Source organism: Lichenostomus cassidix, chromosome 5 (assembly GCF_008360975.1).
Source record: "Lichenostomus cassidix isolate B80296 chromosome 5, HeHo_3.0, whole genome shotgun sequence".
In the NCBI taxonomy this organism is placed as follows: domain Eukaryota; kingdom Metazoa; phylum Chordata; class Aves; order Passeriformes; family Meliphagidae; genus Lichenostomus; species Lichenostomus cassidix.
In genome coordinates this window covers 22223598-22245989 of record NC_139486.1, presented here as the reverse complement: position 1 = coordinate 22245989, position 22392 = coordinate 22223598, and the positions used below count along the sequence as shown (strand labels likewise).

Here is a 22392-nt window from a genome sequence, read left to right as displayed (position 1 = left end):
GGAGGATTCCAAGCAGCACCTGCCTCCTGCTCTCTACTCCTCTTAAAGCTTCCCCAGTAGAGACATCCGCTCAGGGAGAGCAGGAAGTCCATAAATAAATAATTCCCTCTGTCTCTCCTGATCAGCCCAAGCAGCTGTGATTGCTCCTGAATGCCCAGGTTGCTTTCTTCTTAATGGCTTTTAAACCAATTTCACCCTCATCTGATGACCCAGCTTCCCATTCTAGTTTTAGAGGAACAATTTCTTCTTTTAGAGAGAGGTTTGGGAGATATTTATATTGTGTCAAGAGTTTTGGCTGGGTGAAATAGTATAGCAGTGCCAGTGAAATCACAGTTCTCTGGTTCTCCTAGGCTGCCCCATATCTTATTTTGACAAATATCTACAGGACAGCTCCATGGGTATTGCAGATAGCATTGACCCTTGCTTGAGAGCACTGGACACATGTGATGCTCATGGTCTTCCCACAAACATTTAATAACTCTTACACCACTCTATGACACTGTATTTTTTGGATGTGTTTTAATGCTGGAAGAGCTAATCACTGAGACATCTGAATGCTTGTCCTTTGCTCCACAGAGTGTAGGTAAAAGTCTAGGTACATAAAATAGGAGTGTAGGCTCTCACTTTTCTGTACAGCTGACTTACAGCATCTCATTAATGGGCATTTGACAGCTTGACAAATATCTAGACCTCATACTGTTGCTTTAGTACTTTGTATATATTAACAGTAGTTCATATATACAGTAGATTTTAAAAAAAGGTGCTCCTTAAATAGCAAGTGTATAGTCAAATCTAAATGTTCTTGGTTTGTATCCTAGTGCAACCCGTGGAGATATTTATTGCTTATCTGATGGGTGTCATCTAGGTTTGTCTATGGAGAAGTATTAGCACTACCTCCTCCAGCAGAAAAACTACCTGCCTGGCAACAGAACATGCAAGGCATGTTCTGCACATCCTTGCAGTGCTGGTCAGGTATCCAGTGGGATGTGTACTAGCACAGCCTTGTGTTCTGTTGCAGGCTGATGACCACTGCCCCACAGTACATCTGGAAGAGGCCCTAGTCTGTCTGGCTGGAATGCAGCTGCCATGCCTATGGTTACAATGCCAAATGGGCTGATTCAGCCCAAATGGTTGCTGGCTAATGACCTATGGGGTTGTTTTGTTTTGTTTTGTTTTGTTTTAGCCATCCCCCTTGACCAGCCACTTTAATGAGACTCCTCATGAAATGAGACCCTAGAAACAAAGTAGCATCTCAAGAAGGTCCTGTTGCCTGCTACCTTCCATCTCACAGGCAAGATACCTCCTGGGTGTTAGGAGCCAACATTGTTGGCTGTTAGGGAGACCTCTGTATCTGAAGCAGTGACATTATTTCTTTCCCACTGTCTTTCTTCTGTACTCTTTCTGTCTAATTTCTTGGTACTCTGGAAAAGCAATGGGTTTAACAAGGAGAAGTGCTGTCCCCAAACTGTATGGTTCCAAGGACAAACCTGGTAGCAAAAACTTCTGGAAGTTATGTCACAAAAGCTTACCCTTTACTGGGTTGCTGACTGCAGGAGTTATGAAATACTGCCAAATGTTGAGGGGCAAGGTCTAAAAGATGAGTTGAGTACTACTGAGTTCAGCTGACTAGAAATATTTAATGGAAGATTGGTATGTTCAACAGAGGAAAAGAGAGGAAAGGCACTGGTAGTCTTTGATTACCACTAAAATAAAGGTATTCAAGAGATTAACAAAAGACCAATACTGGATTTTCTTTCACAAGCAATGTGGAGACCAAGGGGACCTGTTGCTAGGAGGCTGCAGCACCAAAGTCACCCTCCGACCACGTGGGACTGAGATTTGAGTTTTCCTTAACAATGATACTGAAAAGTAATCCTTTCTAATGCTGCCATAGGAACGGTGAAGCTGGCAACACATGCATTTTTGTTGAAAACCAGTGACACTTGTTCTGGTCTATCAGGAGAAGACTTTACTGCTGCCCATAACTGCCTCTGTGCAGGGATCTCTGAGAAATTTTAAGACTTGTGACTCATTCAATAAGACCTTTTCAAAGACATCCAGGAGCTTGTATTTCCACACATGAGAGAAATCGCTGTCTTTTGGAGTACACAGAGCCACACAACAGATGCAGAACTGAGCTGGTGAAACTTCTCCTTTCCTTTGCATGGAAGAGCTGCTTTTTCTGGTAACCAGCACCTGTCTCTTCATGACTGGCTACTCTCTTGACACTGTATGTTCATATATTGTATAGCTAAAGCAGACATGTTTATATGGTCCTGAGTTGCTCTGCCTCTTCTAAGAGATGTTTTGTGGTATAAGCAAGGATTAGTTTTCTTGTTATTTTTTCTCTTTGTTTTTTGAAAATGTATTGAAAAAACTTGATCATTCACATGGTGTGTAAGCATAGTATTTGAATGTTAATGACTTGTAGACAGAACAGTGATTTCCTAATGCATTTTACTTGAAGGTGTCTGAATGTGATGCAGACATGTATCTCATGATGGTACTCAAAAGCTATAAGTATGTTAAGATGCTTGGGATGGGGTTTGTTGGCAAAGCTGTCTAATCAAATAATCTGTCGCAGCAATTTGCTCTTGTCCAACAAGTGAAATAAATGTTGTTCGAGTAATAAATAAACTCAAGAGGGAGCAGTGAAAAAAATCTGCATTGTTCTTCAAACACTCAAGTTAGTACAGAACAAATCTTGAAAAAGGTCATATACTTAACTGAGCTGTTTGGAGATTCAGAGCTGAGGAGAGTTGAGGTTGTTGTGCTGCTGATAGAGCATATCAAAATGAAGCTGGCCTATCATGTGTGGTTCTCGCCAAAACCTGTAATCCATTATTATTATAAATTGGAGTGTTCTGAGGCAGGAGAATGTGACCAGAAGGGCAGTCCCAAGCATCTAATATCTCTGCTTTTTCCAGACAGAAACTATCTCAAGTTTGCTAATGTCACTTGGGACCTGCAGGTTCATCTCACTGTTAAATACTTTTGTATAGATCAGCTGTTGGTGGGCTCCTCTGTATTTGGCCTGACTGACCCGGTGAAGTCAATAGTCTTCTATCAACGGTGCCCAGATGAGGCCAGGTGGAGGTTCTTGCAGGGAAAGGAAGGTCTTTCATCCTTGCTTTCTTCATCCCTTAAACCCTGGGAAGAAAAGTCCTTTCACTGCTTTTCTTCTTTATAACTGCCTAACTCATTTTCCAATAGAACTCTGTTATCTACTCAGAGAACACAGCTAAAAGGAGCCTGCACACTTACTGAGTGGTTTTTGTTACATTATTGTATTCAGACTGCAGCCACCTCGTTGTTGCTGGGAAATAAGTAATCTTGCACGTATTTCCAACACAGATTTGGAAAAACTACCCTTTGCTCTCACTGCCTAACACTCAGTAGGCATACTTTCTTAACAGTAGTAACTCTGAAGCATTTTGGCTCTTTAAGCCCCACTCCTTTTCTGGGCTGAGACACTTGACATTATCAATGCATGTGCCAAAACTGTTTTCATTTTTGGCATGCAGCATAAGAGTAAGTAACTGTTATTTCTCCTGACAAGACAGATATTTCTTTTGATCAGTTCAGTGAGTAAGCTGATGCTGTGAATATTAGGGTCCTAGGGTGATTAGAATGGATGGGCTTGGAGTCTGTGGGCTTGAAGAGGGAACCAGCTGATCATCACCCCAAATCAGAGCAATAAACAAGCATCCCCTGTTCTCCTGACCGTCCTCCTTGGCCTTTTGCAATACAAGACTTGAAGCTAGTGTACTTGAAGCTAGTGTCATTTTAGGAAAGCTAAAGTTGAAAAGATGCTGTTTGACTTTGTCCCATCTGACAGGATGAACTGCCACACTAGGAAGGCCATGCTTGTGGCCTAAGTAGAGGTAAAGATTCCTTGATGCCTTGTGTTCCCTCCTTCCTCCTGGTAGCTGAGCAAATAGCCCAGCTGCTGCCCTGTGGACACCTAGGATTCATGCATGGGGAAGGATTAATTTCGGCTTTGCTGCAATTGGAAGAGAATAGGAAATAGTAGTTATCATGCTGGTAAATTATGTGTAGCTGTGAGTGTGAATAAAAATCACTTTCCAGTCAAGGTCCTGGCCACGTTCTCCCAGACTAGCCCAGATGAGGGTTAGTGTAATACATCATGCAAAAAACATCACCAACAGGTCCAAATTTGGCACTGGATCACAGCTCTCCATTGAAGTCTTCTAAGCATACAAGATCAACGTACCTCTCTAGTTAGCTGCTATTTTTTTTGTTTGTTTGTTTGTTTTTTGAGGAAGGCAAAGACTGACTAAGGAGTAGGCTGCAAAACATGGAAGAAGATACATTGCTGTATTTCTGGGCAAGTGAGATAGAAGTCCTTGTCAAACACCCCAGCTAACTGATGATGCAAGAGAGAACAGAAGGCATAATCCCAGCTATATAATTTCCTCTCCTGCTTCTCTTATGTTTCTTGCTACAAATTCTTCCACAGTCTGGAAAGAAATGTCTCTCTTCTGATTGTCTTTATTCTTTCCCATTTGGTAAAATACTCTGCACCTGCCTCTTACTCTGATTCTGTTTTAATTTCTCAAAAGTTAGATTTTCTTTGGCTGGTTTGTCTTTGTGCATGTGTCTCTGCAGTGCACTTTCATTTAAGATGTCAGCAGGAACATGCTCTGCACTAGAACTGAGTCCTGCTATTAACACTGCAAAACCAAAAATGGGTAAAAAACCACACAAAACAGCATTGGCCCTATACACACATACACACAAAAAAAAGGACTTATTAAAGTAAAGCCTTGACTTTTCATTGGCGGTGTAGGGACTATGTCTGTCTTACCTCAGGGCTCCTACCACTGTTGTATCCAAGCACAGAATTTAAGGAAAGGTCACAGTTTTGTGACAGAGAATTCTCATTTAAAGCAAGACAGTAAGGGTTAAGACACTTGTATTCAGACTCTTGTGCTACAGACCTGCTCAGAGTGATCTGGGGCAAGCCACATAACCTCTTTATGGTAGGATTTGGCAGTCTATAAGTTGTGAATTATAACATGTTGTGGAGACTAGGTAATGTTTGAAGTATATGTAAGGATGTTTAGATGGGTGTTCATTGTTTAAAAATCACAATGTGAAAACTATTTGCTGTTTAAATAGATGTTGAACCTCATCATGGTACCTTTAGATGGAAGCATATTGTTTGCAAGGCAAATTTGTTTTGGGGGAAAAATCTATTGGAGTTTGGTAGAAAAGACGACATTGACTTTGGTGAGAGAACAAACTTTTTTTTGTTTGAGTGTAGCAAGAGAAAATAGAATAGAACCCAAAATAAAGAAGGCTGGTCTGTGAAAGCCTGCCAGGCATCAGAGACCTGTGTTCAGTGTACCTAAGTTTCTGTCCAGGGCTACAATTCTTGCAAAGCAGAGGGATCAGGCCATGCAACACTGTGACTTGTGTGAAGTCAAACACTTCTGTTGGTGTCAAAGATGTGAAGGTGTTGTCTTCTGAATTCAACCCAGTGACCTCTCTGTAACTTATATGAGACCGAGGTTAAAGTTAAAAAAGTGTATACACAAAACTGCTCTGCCAAGTTTAGGTCTCTTAATTATTATCTTTTTTTTTACCCTGTGCAGACAGCATTTCACTCACCTGCTTGTGAGAATACTATCATAGAGCATTCATAAAAGGGAAAAAAAACATTCCAAACCCCAAAAGTAACTAGCTTTCTTCCTCTTCTGCATTTTCCTTAAAAAAAAAAAAAAAAAAAGCAGCACCTTATCAACAAGTGAAATAAAATTTGATTGGCATGATTTCCAGGTTACTCCTATATTAGATCAAATGAAATTTCTGTCAACCAATCAATCAACTTGCTGGAAACTTGATCATTATTCCTTGATAAAAGTTTTTTTAAAAGTAAAAAATTAATTTTTCAAAACCAGATTGGCCATTGAAGGCTGGGGGAAAGTCTTCAAAGAAAGTCTCTATCCATAACATTTTGGAAGAGCCAGCAAAATAGAGGCATGTCTCACAATTCTTCTCTTCTCTTCTCTTCTCTTCTCTTCTCTTCTCTTCTCTTCTCTTCTCTTCTCTTCTCTTCTCTTCTTCTCTCTTTCTCTTCTTTTCTCCTTTTCATACTGCATGTCTCAAAGAACTGATACTGCCTACCACTCTGATTGTGCTCTGTCCAAGCCTTACATTGATGGAACATCATTGCTCTGCATTGGGACAAGCTATGAGGAGAACTCGTGACCTCAAAAGCCAGAGGCTGCCTTATGAAAGTCATCCCAATGGGGAGCACTTACCAGCGTACCTGTGGGTAGGCTCTGTTCAGAGGCCACAGACTGAGCTGGCTGGGACTGCTCCCTGTCTATCCTGAAGTGAGAGAGCAGTAGTTCCACGGGAGGATTTGGTCAGAGCAGCAAACAAAGGCTGTGCTCACGACCCAAGCCTAGTGCTGCATGTGGAGTTCTGCCTTGGATTTACCCTAACAGAGTTCTTTTGCTTCCAGGTCTATCGGCTGAATCTTACAGTCTTTTCTAACCTTTTCCTGGAACTGTTTTTAAAACCACACATATCTGAAGGATAGCCATGTTGAGATCAGTGTGTTCTTCTTTATTCTTTGGGGGAACAGAAATTGGCTAAAGCTGTGGGAAGAGCTCAGCTGTGTGTGGAGAGGTTTGCAAAGCATGAAGCCTTCTGAAGTTCCAAAATCAGCTTGCAGGACTCCTGTTCTCTCTTTTGGGGAATTCAGGCTGGCAGATCAAGCCCAGCCAGCAGAGATTATTCCTTTCTATCCTTCTCAGAAAGGAAGGGTCAGACCTCTGCACAGCTTACTCTCAAGGCAGGGGAAGCTCAATTTGTCCATTTGCACTGGGTCAGAGGAGATTATTACTATGTTTCTGCACCACTCTGCAAATGCCCACCTCATCCAGTCAGCCTCTGTCAGCAACAGCCCATTTCCAGAGTACAAACCCCCTATTGTACTGTTTATATCAGTTAATTCAGCCCTGTGGACCTTGTGCCAGGCAATCTCATGGCTCCCTGTTTGCCTCACCTCAACCTGGATAAAAGTTAAAGTGCAAAATTAAAAAATCAGCTATTGGGAGAGCAGGACCTGCCTGCCAAGCCATTCCCACCCTGGTCTCCCATTCACTGAGAACCTACACCAGACCTAATCTCGGCACAGTCAGGATCGAGCCAGGGTGCACCTTTCTGAAGAAAATGGTTTCCTGTCAAAATCAGCTCACTGCAAACACCCTGACTGCTCTTGAACTGTAGTCTGCCCAGACCCTGACCCTATGTGCCTTCTCCTGCCTCTCTTGCTACTGTGTGACAGAAATCCTCTTTATGGGGCAACTGAGTCACCAATTAGTCTCTCTTTGGCTTCAGATTTCTGTTTGAAACACAATGGTGCTGGTTTTGTCCTTGCCTCTACTTGGTCAGCTGCTCTCCAATGTGGTTAGTGACATTCCTCACAACCTTGGGCCCTACTAATGTTAATGCCTTGCTAAAGTTTGTCTCTCGTCTCTTTGAGATATAAAGTGGCTTAGAGTTTATGCTGTGATGATATATCACGTAAGTGTACAAAGGTATAGGTATATATGTTTCATTTGTATTAATTCTGCTTCATGGGAAAATGTATAATCTGAATTGTGCCACCTGCAACACTCAGGCAATCAGATTCTGCTGTATTCTTAAAACTGGGTAAGTTTTCTGTCTCCATTTTTTAAACTAACCTGTTTTCTGTGCTGTCTTCATGTGTACCTTTTACCATAAAAGACCTCTGTCTTGACATCCTTTAACAACAGGTGATCAGAATCACTTAAGTTGTCCTCATATGGCCTGGAACACATTAGGGTACACTATTAGTTTATCTTCATTTGTTAAGATCTCTGGTAGAGGAGGTAGTTACAGTGGCTTTGAATTTGGCTGTTCCTCTTTTCTGAAGATTCCCAAGTTTCTACAAATACTGACTGTATGAAAAATTGTAGTCTAATTTATTCTGTGTTTATTGCTTATAGCTGAGCCACATTGCATCTTCTTTTTTTGCTGTATTACCCCCATCATCCAAAAAGCTTGTCTGCCCTTTGCTTCTCCTGGTGTTGTACGTCTTTGCCTTAGATTGGATTCTGGGTTTTATATTTAGAAATACCCTCTTAATTTCTACTTTTTAATTTTTGTTTGCCTGGCATAAGACAATGAAGCTTTTATCCAGGCGTGGTTGTATGTGTTTTTGTTTTAATAAGGCCTCCAGTATTTTCTATCTGTTAAGGACATTTTTGCATATTTGAGCAGCGAACAGCAAAACATGAAGTAGAAGCATAGGAGAGATACAAGTGAGCTTTGTGAGTGCAATTTGAAATGTAGAGAGCAGGTAGCAAGGGGCAAACAGACCCTTCAGTGCAGCTTTGTGTGAGTCAGGCGTTCAGTGCAAGACTGCGTGTAGTAGGCATATGCCCGAGAGGTTCGCGTGCTTTTATGGAGAGGGACCTTCAGACAGGTGTTGCTGTGTTGCCGTAAATAAGCAGCGCAATTGTATGAGTGTGAAAACGTGTGTGGGAACTGTGATATCACAGACTCTAGCAGCAGTCGGTACATACACAGAGCTTTGAAAATGTGTCCTTCATAAAATTAGTTGTGTGTGCTAGTTTTGATGTTTGTGAAGATTTTTGAGGATCTGGAACTATGTTTTTTGTGCCTGGGAATGTATGCCAGGACTTAATTCCGGTGTGGTTTCATAAACGGCACTGAAGTGACATCTGAATTACACTGATTTGAAATGGGATTCGGGTACTCTTCTGCACACGTTTGTGGGAATGGATATAGTTATGGGAAAACAGATTTCCTAGTGCACCGATTAGGCTGCGCCGCGCGGAGACGCGGGTCTGGCATGTGCATGAAGTGTGTGTTCGTGGAGTCGTGTGTTTGCCTGTAACAGCGCCTGGGACACGCTTGCTCCAGCGGCACGCCGGTGCCTTGTGCTGTGCATGTGGGCTGCTGTGTGGGCGCACAGCCGCCCGCCGGCACGCCCGTGTGAACGGTCCACGGGGCACCTTTCATCTCAAGTTTCTGCATAAACCTAAACTCTACAGCCGCTGTCCCCGAGACACAGACCGGCGGGTAAGAGGGAAGGGACGCGTGCGCTTCCGCTGCGACCGCTCCGGTGGCGGTGGCGGTGGCGGGACCGAGCCCGAGCTGCGATCCCGAGTCCCCCGTGCCGCCCCAGCCGCCGTGCCAGGGGCAGCCCGGCTGCCGGCCCGCACTGCGCCCCGACTCCTCTGGCCCCGCACCGGGACGGCCCTCCCCGTCCCGGCGGAGCTCAGCGGTGCCGGGCAGGGGCTCCGCGGTGCCGCCGGCCGCGCTGCGGTGCCGGGTCCGGCGGCCCCCCCGGCCGTGCCTCCCCCAGCCGCCCTCCAAGCCCAGCCCCTGCGCGGGAGCCAATAGCCGCCCTGCCGTCTCCATCCGTCTCCCGGCGTTAAAGCTACAGCGGGGCTCGGGGCGGCGAAATCCCCCGTGGCCGTGTCCTGCGCGCCGCCCGCCTCCTGCCGCTGCCAGTGTGTCCGCACGCGGGAGCGGAGCGGAGCGGAGCGGCGCTGCCTCCTGTCGCCCGCCCCGCCGCCCCTGCCCCGCAGCCGGGCTCGGGCCGGCTCCTCTTCCCGGCCCTCCCCGCCTTCCCAACCCGCTGCAGTATAGTTGTTATCTTGTTTTTTTTTTTCCTTTCTTTCTTCTTTTTTTTTTTCCCCTTTCTTCTTGGTTTTTTGTTTTTTTTTCTCCTCCAACCGGGAATGCTCAAACTGGACTGATGGACATTTCCGAGCTGTGCATCTCCGACCCGCTCGGCTACCACAACCAGTGAGTTTGCCGTGCCGGGACCGGGCGGGCCGGGGGCGGGCTGAGACCGTTGCGTCCCGCTGCGGGTGGGATGGGGCAGCGACCCCGCAGTCCCGCTGCCTCCGTGCCGCAGAGCCGCCGCCTGCCGCCCCCGCGGGGCTCCGCGTGTGCAGGGTGTCTCGGAGCGGCCGGCCGCGGGCAGGGCTGGGCAGGGCGCACCTCCTCGCCGGCAGGTGCAGCGGAGTCCGCGGAGCAGCACTGGGGGTGGCGGCGTGTTGGTGTGTTTCTTTCTTGCCGTGTAACTTCTCCCTCTAATGTTTCATCTCCTAGGAACAGGCAGCTAACATGTGAGCGCTGACAGTCTTTTCTGCGCAGTTTTACTTTCCGCCTGTGCTAGGATTTTTATTAGATGAATTACTAGGTGCCTACAAAGAGATGTGCATATAAAATTATACGAAGCAGATCCATTAAAGCACTGTCTTTTATTTTAAAAGTCTGTTTTTCATCTGAAATGCATTATGGAAATTCAGTTTCCCACAGACTACTGTTTTGGATAGCCTGCCCGGGGAAAGAGTGGAGTGAGTCGGAGGGCTGGCAATCAGACATCCCAAGCTGAGACTGGTGCCTGACACCTTAGTACCTGCTACTGCTCTTTGTATTCCGAAGTGGGCTGTGCATGGTAATGCTGTGTTCAAAATCACTTTAGCGTGTTAACTTTGGTTTGATCCTGTTGGGGAAGTTAGAAAACAAGGCAAAACATTCTCAGCGTTTACATCCAGCTGACTGGAATAATTAATTTTAAATGCATTTCTCCTCTCTGATAAATCTCACCGTGAGCAGAGTCCCCTTTTGTGTGTTTGCATATTAATCCGTGTGTCACCTATGCAGGTTTTGTGGTGTCATCAGAGGTGGCAATGAAGTAATTTTGCCTGTTTCATTGCTTTTGTCTTAAGTACACATTGTATTTAGTAAAATTAAGATTACTAAGTCAAACAAATCATCCACAAATACTCCTCTTTCCATATTTCAGCTCATTTGTCTTTCTGTATCTTGTTTTCTGATATTCCGTCTTTACACTCATCTCTCCTTCCTTAATTCCCAGCTTCCAGCAGTTTCATTAAAATGAGACTAAGTATTGTTAATAGAAATTAATAATCTAATCTATGTGATTTTCTTTTCCCCACTGGTGCTTCACTTGTGGCTGCTCCATTTTGAATTAAAAATAAATAAACAGTTTCTTAAGGGAAATGTATTCTGTATGTTGGTGGGAGTCTTAATATTAAGGCAAAAATAGAAGATACATTTACCTTCATAAATAAAAGGACAAAATGTCACAATGAAAAGCTAGATCTTCATCACTTATTATATTATGTCTTAACTTTTTCATTTTATTTTTTGTACTTTTGGTATTGAGAAAAAGAAACTCAACATGAAAATAGTAAGAAGTAATCTGCATGTTATATTGTCATTCACCTTTTTTTTCATGGGCTCTGAGCTCTCAAAAATGTCAAGTGCACCTTACCCATATGCACAACTCCTTGGCTGCTGAGTAGACAGATGAAGGTGGCCCTGGGGGAAGTGCTACTGAGCCCCTGTGGCTTTACAGCAGACAGAAAGGGCTGCTTTTTGAGATGAGAAACTGTTGGAGAGCTCTTTGTTTAAAGAGGTGCTTGGTTCTGTGCACCAACTGACCTTCTCTTTAACGTTGTTGAGGTTTGGGAAAACAGAGAAATATAATTTAAAACATTTCAATCTCTTTTTTTTTCTTTTTCTTTTTTTTAATGTAAAGGAGTACAATGATGCAGGAAAGTCTGAAAAAAGTTACTGAGAGCAGTAAGATGTGAGCAGCTTTAAAAATGCTATATATATAAAGGCATATGTATAGCGTGTCAGATACTGATTTGATTTACATTCTGGTTTTATTAAAGTTGGATTTCACATTACATTCCTGTAGATGAGGATGAGTTGGCCCAGTCTATATCTGTTTAACCACCTTTTTCTCCCACTGTAACAAAATTACATTGTGAACATACAATGTAATTACAGGTGTTGCATTTGTGTCTGTATTCCTAATAACTAGCTGTGTGAGCATATTATTCTTACTAGTACGGATTTACTCTTTTGACTGCTAGCTACTGAAATTATTTTATTTTCTTTTTTAATACCAATTTTAATTATTTGGATAGCAATTTTTGTCGAATTAAATCTTAAATTGGAAGTATATTAAAAATATTGCAAGCTGCTTCTTCTTGTTTAGCTGCTTGTTAAGGTATAGAAAAAAAATACGAGGAAGACTAAAATGTTGGAAGAGAAGTGGATGTGGTCACTCAGTATATGATCCACAGAGTTCCTGGGAAACTGTTTCACCTCATAATTATTGAAACAGAGAGAGAATGAACAAGGCAGAGGAGAGGAGAGGTGACTTCTTTCACCTTGGAGTTTGATGAGATCTTAATTTTTGTAACAGTCATACCCAAAAGGAGTCTGAACAAAAACTAAGCAAAGGAATTCCTTGTTCCTAATCCATTCTTCGGGTTTTGCATTTGCCTTCCTCAAGCAGTGAAAGTTCCCTTTCCATTGCCTGTGTGTGTTGATCTGAGCAATTACACCAGGAACCTGTGGAAGTTTTGGTTAGCAGGTTGTGTGATTTCTCTTGGTGCAGGATCTTTCAGGGAGAGTAAGAAGATACTTCTTCCTAATCTGGACTCTCTTTGCACGTATTCTAAGGCCACGTATGTATTTATTTTCTTGCACAGAAATCCACTCCTTAGCAACCACTTACTACATTTTGGTACTGACCTCTGGGAGAATTGTTCCTGGGGTAGGTGATGCACCTCTAAGGAAGAAGCTTTTGTATGAATTGGAATTTGTATAAAGCATTTTCGATTTGGGACATTAACAAAGACAATGATTTGTACCTGCAGTTTGTCTCTCAGGTGAGGGCATATGGTGAGAATACATTAGTTAAACTGTACTGACAGCGTCTGTCTGCGGTGCGGCGGGAAGGGAATGTGTGTGCAGACACCACAAATGCACACCCTGCCATATAAAAGATGTCATTATAGTCACACACAAACGCCTGTGTGCCTCTGTAAATATTTATGTGTAGGTATACACACATGCATATGTATGGTCATATGGAGTATTGGTGTTGCATCTGTCTCATGTGCAAACCTAAGGCTGTTTTAGAGGAGAGTAGAGTATGACATTTTTACTTTTCCGTATTAACTTGCACATCTCAGACAATTTTTTTTCGGCCTCCTTATAGTTGCCACTAGAAATGTTGATAGGACTACAAAATTGCCATTTCTGTCTCTAATTAATATTCTAAATGACAGACAGAAACTGACCAAGGAGCCATTATGAAGGTAAAATAAAAATCATTGGCAAATGAGAGCATCCTGCCAGATGCTATGTCTCTTACACTTTTTCCTCTGATGTACAAGAAAGACACATGAGTCGTTGATGTAATAAAAATAAAAATTATTTTATACAGAGAAGCAAAAAGTTGAAAGGAATAAATTACATATTTGATAGAGAGATGTAAAGGTATAATGCTGGAATTTTAAGGCAATGAAGGAGCAAATTCCAGACTCTGTGGCAGAGAATTAACTAAGTTGCTCTCACTGACCCTAATGCATAGACTGAAGTAATGTGACTTGATTTCAGAGATTACTAGAAATCTCCATATTCTGTGAATATGAAGAGGAAATTCTGTGTCAGAGAATCTGAATGCAACTCTCTGCTCTGAATATACCTCAGAGGCTGAGATTGGGAGGAGTTGTTAACTGGGGAGAATAGGACAGAGTTGTTCGTTTTGTCGACAGAATAAATTGAAAAACCTCTGAAAGGAATTGACATAGTTACTGGGTTTCTGACAAGGTTCCCATCATAAAATGGGGTCTCAGTACACTAAGCGTAGTGAGCGCAAGGCTGATGAGGAAATCAGTACCTTTAAAATATTTGTATTAACTTTTCCCTCCTCTTCTAATTCCACTTGTAAAAGTAAACATGATCTAATCATTATCAATTATTGAGAAATATGGAAAGATCAATATATTTAAAAAATAGGATTTTTTTCATTGTATTGATTTGAAGTAATCAATAAATATTGCATTTAGCCTGAGAGGGGAAAGACTTTGGAGAGATTGCATCAGAGAAAGTTGCTGTGATACAGATTTCACATCCCGTTTTCTTCCTCTATAAGAGAACATTGCTCTACTCGCTGTGCCCTTTCCGCTGTTATTTCCCAGCTGTGTTTCTGCGCTGTCACTTCTGCTCTGAATTTCACGTTGTTTGAAAATACCTGTATTCTTTAAGTGATTTCAGTTCAGTAAGAAGTTTTGTGAGTTGTGTCAGTGGGTCCCTTTACAAAATTTTTCAGGGCTTGAAGGATACAAATTCTGTTAGAGAACAGCAAAAGAGAGAAGGTAAAAGGTTTAAACCAGAATGTAGATGAACTTTACGGATTCTGTTGGAAGTACGGTAGAATTTCTCCAAAGAGTGTAAAACGTCTAAGAGAGGTTTAATTAAGGAAAGAAGTTGTAAAAGTAGAAAAAAGTGGTGACAAAGCTTGGATATAAAAGCCAAAATCCTTTCCCCGACTTCTTATTCCAACTTGTGCTCTTTGGTTTAAGAGTTGGGGATCATAGTGCTGCACATCAACAATTCCGGCGTAGACCACAGAGACTAGGAAATTCTTCCCAGTCAGACCTGTTTTTTATTCTGGGGAGCTATTGATGGTAACATTACAGCCAGGGAGCACAACAGAATTTTTAGTCTGTGCAGTGTGAGCAAGTAAATACAGCATCTGTCCAGAACCCAGCAGTGAGCTTCCTTGGTAATGCTGCTGTAGAAACCGAGGGGGTAAAAAGGGAAAAGATCAGAGTTTCCATGACAAACTATGAATAAGGATGGTTGTTTGTTTAGTGAAGGGACTTACTATAGTAGATATTAGCAGTACATTGTTATGGTGACCTTGCCAAAAAACAAAGGCAAAACTTGATTTATTTCTGTCTTCACTGTATTAGCTGCATTTGAGTTTTCAATGTAGTCATTTCTATGTAGCTTGCATGTATGAAGTGCTTTGTGCCTGTCATTGGGAACAGAACACAATTTAGTATTATTTGTAAGTAATAGCTATTTACCTGGCTAGTTTTACTTCTCAGGAATTAAGTTGTAATAACTTATTCTTTGCATTTGTTTCCATCCTTGCTATGCTGCCTCTCTCTAAAGCTTTGCCCTGTCTCTTCAGAGTGATAGAGATTCCCACAAAAATATACTTGCAGCTGGAGCACAGTGCACTTTGATTCTTCCAGTGCTTGAGAGTCTGGCTGCTGGCAGTGACTGTCCGTGAGGAGAAACATGTCTGCTCAAGGTGGAACACACTGTATAATAATATATTTGTCATGTTTGTAATTGCAAATGTAATTAGCAAACAAGCTCTGGGGGATTGAGGACTTGAGACTTTCATTGCACATCATTTGACCCTATCTTGACTGGACCTGAGCTTATATGTCACTGTTAACCCTTGCTGTTCTTTCAGAGAAATGCTCCTTCTAATGTGATTGCTGCTAAGTTTCCTGTCTTCTTCCTCTCCCTGCCCCACCACATTTCCCCCCAGCCCCTTTATTTTTGGCTGTGAGCAGCATTGTACCTGTATTTCCTTATACCTTCTTTTATTGTGATAGCAAATGCTTACGTTCCTCCAGTGACACATGCACTAATATTTCCTCTCCTCGCACTTCTGACACAGTCTGGAAAGCATTCTGCAATGCCCTTTGTGAAGAGCACTGTGTACCAGTAAGTGCTTTTGCATACTGAGCTGTTCAGTGCATTCCTATCACCACAGGCAACGTTACTACTCAGTGCCCCTTGCACTTCGCAGAGACAACTTGTGAAAAGCAGGTGGCAAGCTGTTATCACACAACCTGCGATGGCTCTCTGTCCCTGCTGAGCTGGAATTTTCTTGCACTCCCTTTCTGAATGGGGGAGGAATAAATATCTAACAAATCCTATTCATTTTGTGGAATCCTGGCAAATCTCGGTCTAGTCACCCTTAGGATGACTTTTTTGTCCTACAAAAGATATTCCTGATCCACGTGGATTTAGTGAACAACACAGAGTCAGTTCATAAAGTCACAAACTTACGTGTGCGTAGGGAGCAAAAATGGGCTACTTTGCTTTTTCATATTAATATTGTCTCTTTTTTCTTTTTTGTTTTCAAGATAAGACTTAAATTGCAATAAAATTTGTGATAGGACTGTTCTCGTTTTGGACAGAGTTCTCTTATTGCATTTTTGTGTACATGAAAGGAAACCAGTTAAATGTAGAGAGGGGTGGCTGTTTTTCTACAATTTTTTGTTGTGATTCTAAGGACATCTCACAAATATTGCATCTTATTGAAGGCTTGGAAGCAAAAAGAAACCTATTCTAGTTTCTTCTTGGTAGGGTAAGAGCGTTTGATGAGAACCCCTTCTTTCTGTCCAAATTTTCCTTTTCCGTTCCTGGAAATCGTTTGATTTACCATGTATTTTAAGGGTAATATATGTTTCTTAAATTAGCATAGCCTATAATGTGGGTGATGGAAGTGGGACCTCCAGCTTAGGGCATCCTGCATGACAGGAGAAAATTTCTTACAGCACCTTTTGTTTTGAATTGGTTGTCTGTGTTTTACTGCAGATCTTTTAACATAAGATTTCTTCTTGCTGTATGTCTGCTGGTCTGAAAGGCTGTTTGTAGATACGGCATATTAAGAAGTGTTATTTTCTAGGTTTTTTCCCCCCTTTTTTTCATGTCACTTTAAAGTTCCCTTTCGTAATAATGGCCCTCAATCTCCGGTGATGGAGCCGTCACTGTGAACAATGCTGGTGAGTGTATTGTCTCGCTGTCCTTTCACTTAAGACAAAGGTCAAAAGAACAGCTTTAAAAAAATGTTCAATTCTCCTGTTATGACTTTGCATGTGAAGATGATATTTTTAAGAATGTGTAAGCACTTGGGTGAAAATAAAACAGAAATATGATTTTCGGTCAGTTTCCGCAAGTACTTTTTTTTTAAAGTACTGACATGAGTGATTACAAACCAAATTTCTCACTGAGATTTACATTATTTTACGTATTAAAAAATTAAAGAGCTGAAGGACACTAAAGAATTACTCTTCAACAGATTTTATTTTTCCAAATTCTTCTGTATTGTTTTTATTTTTATTTTGTCAAACTGACAAGTTTTTATTTCTCAAACATATTTTTTTCATGATTTAAGAAATTACACTTATTTAGATGAGTTTGTGACAAATGTGGCAACATAGCAGTAGATAACATAGGATGTTACTGATTTCAGAGATTTGGTTTGAAATTTATTTTTAGGGCACATAGCCAGAATTAATCGATACACACTTTCAATGTGTACATTTTCTAAATGCTTCACTTTTAAATTTTAAAACAATTTTGTTATTTATACATTAATTTTAAGGAGTTGCTGTTTTGTTTTTTTCTTGTTTCTGGACCTCGTATGGCATGTGATTATTACCTAGTTTTAACAGTTCAGAAAGTGCTGTAGAGGAAGAGCGATTTAATTCTTTAGAACACATAAATTCAGTCCTGCTTCAGCTCCTTTTCAGACACATATCATGTTGCTTCTACTTTTATCCTTAAGAGTTTAATTCAGTCTCTTTGGAATTTTTGTATTTCTGTTGATGAGGGCTTTTTATTTTTTGTCATTTTTTTAGGCTAAGGGGGTAATGGTACAGGGAGACACTGAAAAAATTCTAAAAGCATTGGTGCCTATTGCCCAACACTCTGTAGTAGGCAGTTTTTGTTATTAGATTCACCAGTAGTGCAAAGGTATGTGGCTGGATCAGGACTCTTCATACCCCTGTGCTAAACAGCGACTTGGAGCAATGATGTGCAGCCTGACCAGGGACTGCAATAGGGAGGAGGCCACAGCTGTCTGATACAATCGAAACTCACCCTCAAAGCCAAGAAAATCCCGACATGGGAACTCACATTTTGGTGCTTGGGCATCGTGAAGGATGATGACTTTACCCTCTGTCGGTTCTCTTTGCCTTACTAGGTGGTAGCAAATATGACCTTCTGAAAATGATGTTTAAGTGTATCATGCATTCATAGGTTTTATTTTGCATATGTGATGCCAGATGCCTCTCTTTTAGAATAATTTACACAAGTTGAGTAGGGGCATGGAGCATGCTGTAGGGGACTAGAATGAGCCAAAGTAGGACAGAAAAGAGTTTTCTTGCATACAGAGATCCGTGAATGCATGGATGGATGTCTGTCAGGGCTGTGTGTACACATTTAGTTTTACATAATCATGCACTATAATTTAACAGAACACACGTGTATAAACTATATATTTTTATATATAATCAAGTGTCCATTTGGTGTTGCATAGTGTACTATTTCACTTATCTGTCCAATGTGTCTGTATATATACGCAAGCCTTTCTGCATGTGGTTACATATTTCTGTGTGTATTAATGTATAAATGTATACAAAGAAATAAGGATAGGTGTGTCTGTCTTCATCATAAGGTTTTTCCCAGTCTTTATTAATCCAAGTTTGAAAATCTGTTCATAGCCTTCCATAGAAGGTGTTTTGTAAATGTAAAATGCTGTACAAATATATAATATAGAATATTTGTGCTGAAAAATTGGATGTTTCTCTTGGAATATATATTATTATGGATTATATAGGATTAGGTGCTACTAAATAACTGCAGTTAGGTCCTCTGTTTATAAATTGATGAACTGGTGTTTTTTAAAGAGGAACTGAGATTTTCTTTAAATAAAGTATCAGAGAGTAATTTGAAAAACAGTATTCAGAACATAGATCCAGCTATAACATTGTCAAGACAAAGATGGGCTCAAGTGCCACAGCCATAAAAGTCAGTAATTTGAAATTTCTTTTATCTGTTTATTTAATTTTTGGTGGTTTTGGAAATTTTAGCTTTTTTTTCTTTATGTGATTTTGGTTTGACGATACCCAAAATATAGTGCGCTTCCCTTTATGGAATAGCTTAAAAGATTATTTGATTATGAAATATTTTGAAGGTTTTTATATTTCATCACCTACCGTGTTTCCGACCATTGTTTTTTTATTCTTTTTTTAAAATGTTTTTTATTTTTCCAACAGAGCAGTTTCTTTTTTCCTACCAATTACAGTTAGGGGATTGTCATTACAGAGTAACTATAAGCCCTAATCACTGCCCATGATCACTACTTCTCTAATAATATGGACTGTCTCTCTTGAAATTTCCCTTCTTGATTTCCTAGTCTAACATGGACTTGTTTTTTAAAATACTAACAAACTTAATTTCACAGCCTTTTCAAAATAATATAATTATGAAACAAAACCAAAAGCTCTCACAGTACAATGATGTGGTTTCTCTACATGTTTTAATATGCTAATTTTCCTTAGAATTTTCCCTGGGGTGTTTAGGGAAAAACAGATTCAGCCCTCATAATTGTTGGTTGAAAGAAGGAAAAATACCTACTTTTGGATGGTTTACTTTTTCAACATACTGTTACTTTGCTTCGGTCTCTGCAAAATGTTATAGATTCAATTCCCCTGTTGGACCAAGAGTTAAAAATTAATTCATGAATAATAAAAGCCAATCAGTCTTGTTGTGTTTAAGAAGGATTAGAAGAAAGGTTTTTGTACAGAAGCAGTTATATATCTTGGTTGTGATATTGTTGGACTAATAGATATTGTACTAGGTCCCACTGGTTATCTGATAAAGGTAGCTGATTTGCAAATTGGATTGTTATCCTGATGACTAAAGAGTCTAATATTGGATGGATTAAAAGAGGATGGGCAGCTGGCGTCTATTATAAGTTCCTGACTACCTCTTAGAAGACAATTACTTGATTCAGATGGATAGATTGGAAAGGGACCAGGTAAATATATACTACGAAGAAATGGTTCCCACTCTCGGCCTGCAGCTGGAATTTTCAAGGAAAGTGATCTGACTTGGGCACTGGGAATTCCTCTGAGTGTCAGTGTGCCTGTGGTGGGGAGCTGTCCGTAATTGCTGAGAGACCTGCACAGACATCAGGCTACCCCATTCCCAAAGCATATAACTCATATAAGGTGGACACAGAAAAACTCATTAATCCCTTGTGATAGAGGATTTGCACACAAAATTCTGTGATGCAAAGCCCCCTGCTCCTACACAGATCTGCTATGTAACACCGGAGAGGGGAGAAGAAAGTAGGAGACATGGCTTTGGGGGAAGGAGGGCATCCCAAGTGATGGAGATTGCAATTTTATTTTTATTTTAAAGGATTCAGTGCTAAAGGTAGAGTTTAAGGGAAAGACAGTGAACAAAGTTGGCTTGTTTTAGCAACAGTGCTTGAACCTGACATGAGAAGAAGGCTGCCAGCCCTTCAGCACAGTTAGGTGGAGATCTGGATAAGGGAAAAAGGATGTGGCTGCCATGGGCAAGAGGAGGAAGGGATACATCTTTTCAAATATCTCATCAATAAGAGCTTCTTGGGACTACAGACCTTTGTTGAGAAAAGCATCTTGAGTGACAAATTGTCCTCATGTATGAGGAGTTCACTGTCACATTCAAGAGCTGCAGCATCTCTGTATTTCAGCTGTCGCCGTGGGAAAACTTGTAAACGGAGGATCTTTGTGAGGTTAAAGTGATATTCAGCCTGCAGGCGACTGGCTGTTGCATTTGGATAAAAATAAAGGCAGCATAGAGAGAAGTGTCCATCTTTTGGAAGGAGAACAATTTTGTTTCCTTCAGTGCGGGACTGCCTAGTGTCCTTGCCTCCAAGTGCCCATTGCTGTAGTGCAGGTGGGAGCTGGAAGAGCTCTGCAGCCATCTGCAGGGCTCAGCTGACAGTGCGCCGGGCTGCACGGGGGGCTGCGGGCCGGCCTGGACAGCAGCCGGCGCATCTTTGTTCTCAGAGGCCAGCTCTTTGAAAATGTTTAAATTACTTTGTCCTCCTCTGAAAGTACTAGCGGGTTTCTCCTGGGCATCTTGGCGGTGCTGTCATTATTGCATTAAGAGAGCGTTTCCATGTTCGCAGACCTCATGGAGGCTCCACGGAGACTCCATGTCATCCCTGCTGTGCACTCCCGTCAGCACCATACTAGTATAAGTATGGATGCCTGAAGGGCAATTCCACAGTCTGTGAAGATCTCATGGTAAGGAAGCTTGGTGGGGAAAGAGAAACCTCAGTGTTTTGCATATGAGTTTCACTCAGTCTTTGAGGAGTACATTAATCTTTACGACTGCATCATTTGTGTTTATGTACGCTGTTTCCAAAGTGGAGTGATCTCTTGGTTTTTCACAGAATGGTTGAGGTTGGTCCCTCCAAAGGGACCTTTGGAGGTCATCTGGTCCAACCCCTTGTTCAAGCAGGACCATCTAGGTCTGGTTGCTCAGGACCAGGTCCAGAGAGCTTTTAAATATCTCCAAGATGGGGGACACCACAACCTCTCTGGGCAACCTGTGCGAGCATTTGGTCACCCACTGCAGTGAAAAAGTGTTGGCTTACGTTCAGAAAGACCCTACTATTTTTCAATTCATGGCCTTGCGTTGTGTCCTTTGAGGGTTTTTACCTCATACTTGAGTTTGCCCAATCATTTTATGGTGTCTCAAAGCTACCTCTAGTTTGTCAGTCACTTCCTAATGAAGTGACACACAGAAATTTTGGATCCATTTAAGCTAAACATATGGGAAAGGGAAATATCCCCTACCTGGTTCCTTGGGAATATAACTACCATTGAGATCATTGAGACCTGAATTGTTGGGCTCTGGCAGTCTTGAGTTAAGAATGACAGGTATGTTGTCTTAAATTTACAATTGGTTCATTGTGTCTCATTAGGATATACAGGAATTTCTCATCTAGTTTGGAGTATAGCTTATCCACATCACAATGTGATGAGTTTCTAGGGGTATTTGTTTTAAATATCCTCTACTTTTTCTTAGTCAGTAGCTGGTTTATCTTCTTGTTTATCAGCTGCCCCATCTTGTCTCAACAGTGTGAATGAATAGCAATGAGCAACAATTAAATGCAGATTTAACCAGGAACAGTCCATTCATTTGGGGGTTGCCTGTTACTTTGACTGCTGTTCTCAATCCTTATAGTCTCTGGTTTCTTCTGGAAAAATGACATCCGAGTGGTCTTGCTGTAGCTTTGGTACATCACTAATGGGAGAGTTGGGACAAGGATGTAGTCCACTGTTCATGATGTGGACTACTGAACCAGGGAAAAAGCCTTTAATAGCCATAGAGAAAAATCTTTGAGGAGAATGCCATATTAAAATGACTTCTACCATGATAGAAAACCGTCTGCCTGTAATAATGTAGTCAGTACTTGCAGCCTTCTAGAAGTGACTACTGTGCTAACAGGTTCTGTTTCACTTGCAGCAATAGGTAATTTATATCAGGTTACTTCATCTTCTGAAGGCAGCTAACAACCATGAAATGCTGTCACTGCTGTTGAAGAAAGAGGCTGGTGTTGAGAATTTATATGGGAAACTAGATAAGCAGAAACCACAAGATGAAGTAGCCATCTACAAGCTTTGAGCCTGCTTGGGAACTTTT

General features: G+C 41.4%; 1 protein-coding gene across 4 annotated transcripts in view; it reads left to right on the top strand.

Moving 5' to 3' along the window:
* Positions 1 to 22392, top strand: part of ESRRB (estrogen related receptor beta) — a 142795-nt gene that overhangs the window by 49248 nt on the left and 71155 nt on the right. The window contains exon 1 of one of the 4 annotated variants that reach the window (XM_085061735.1): positions 9736 to 9837. The exons of the other annotated variants lie outside the window; for them this stretch is intronic. Coding sequence (XP_084917861.1) covers positions 9788 to 9837 — 50 coding nt within the window. The 5' untranslated portion in view covers positions 9736 to 9787. Of the gene's footprint in view, positions 1 to 9735; positions 9838 to 22392 lie in introns of those variants that run through there. 4 annotated transcript variants of the gene reach the window in all.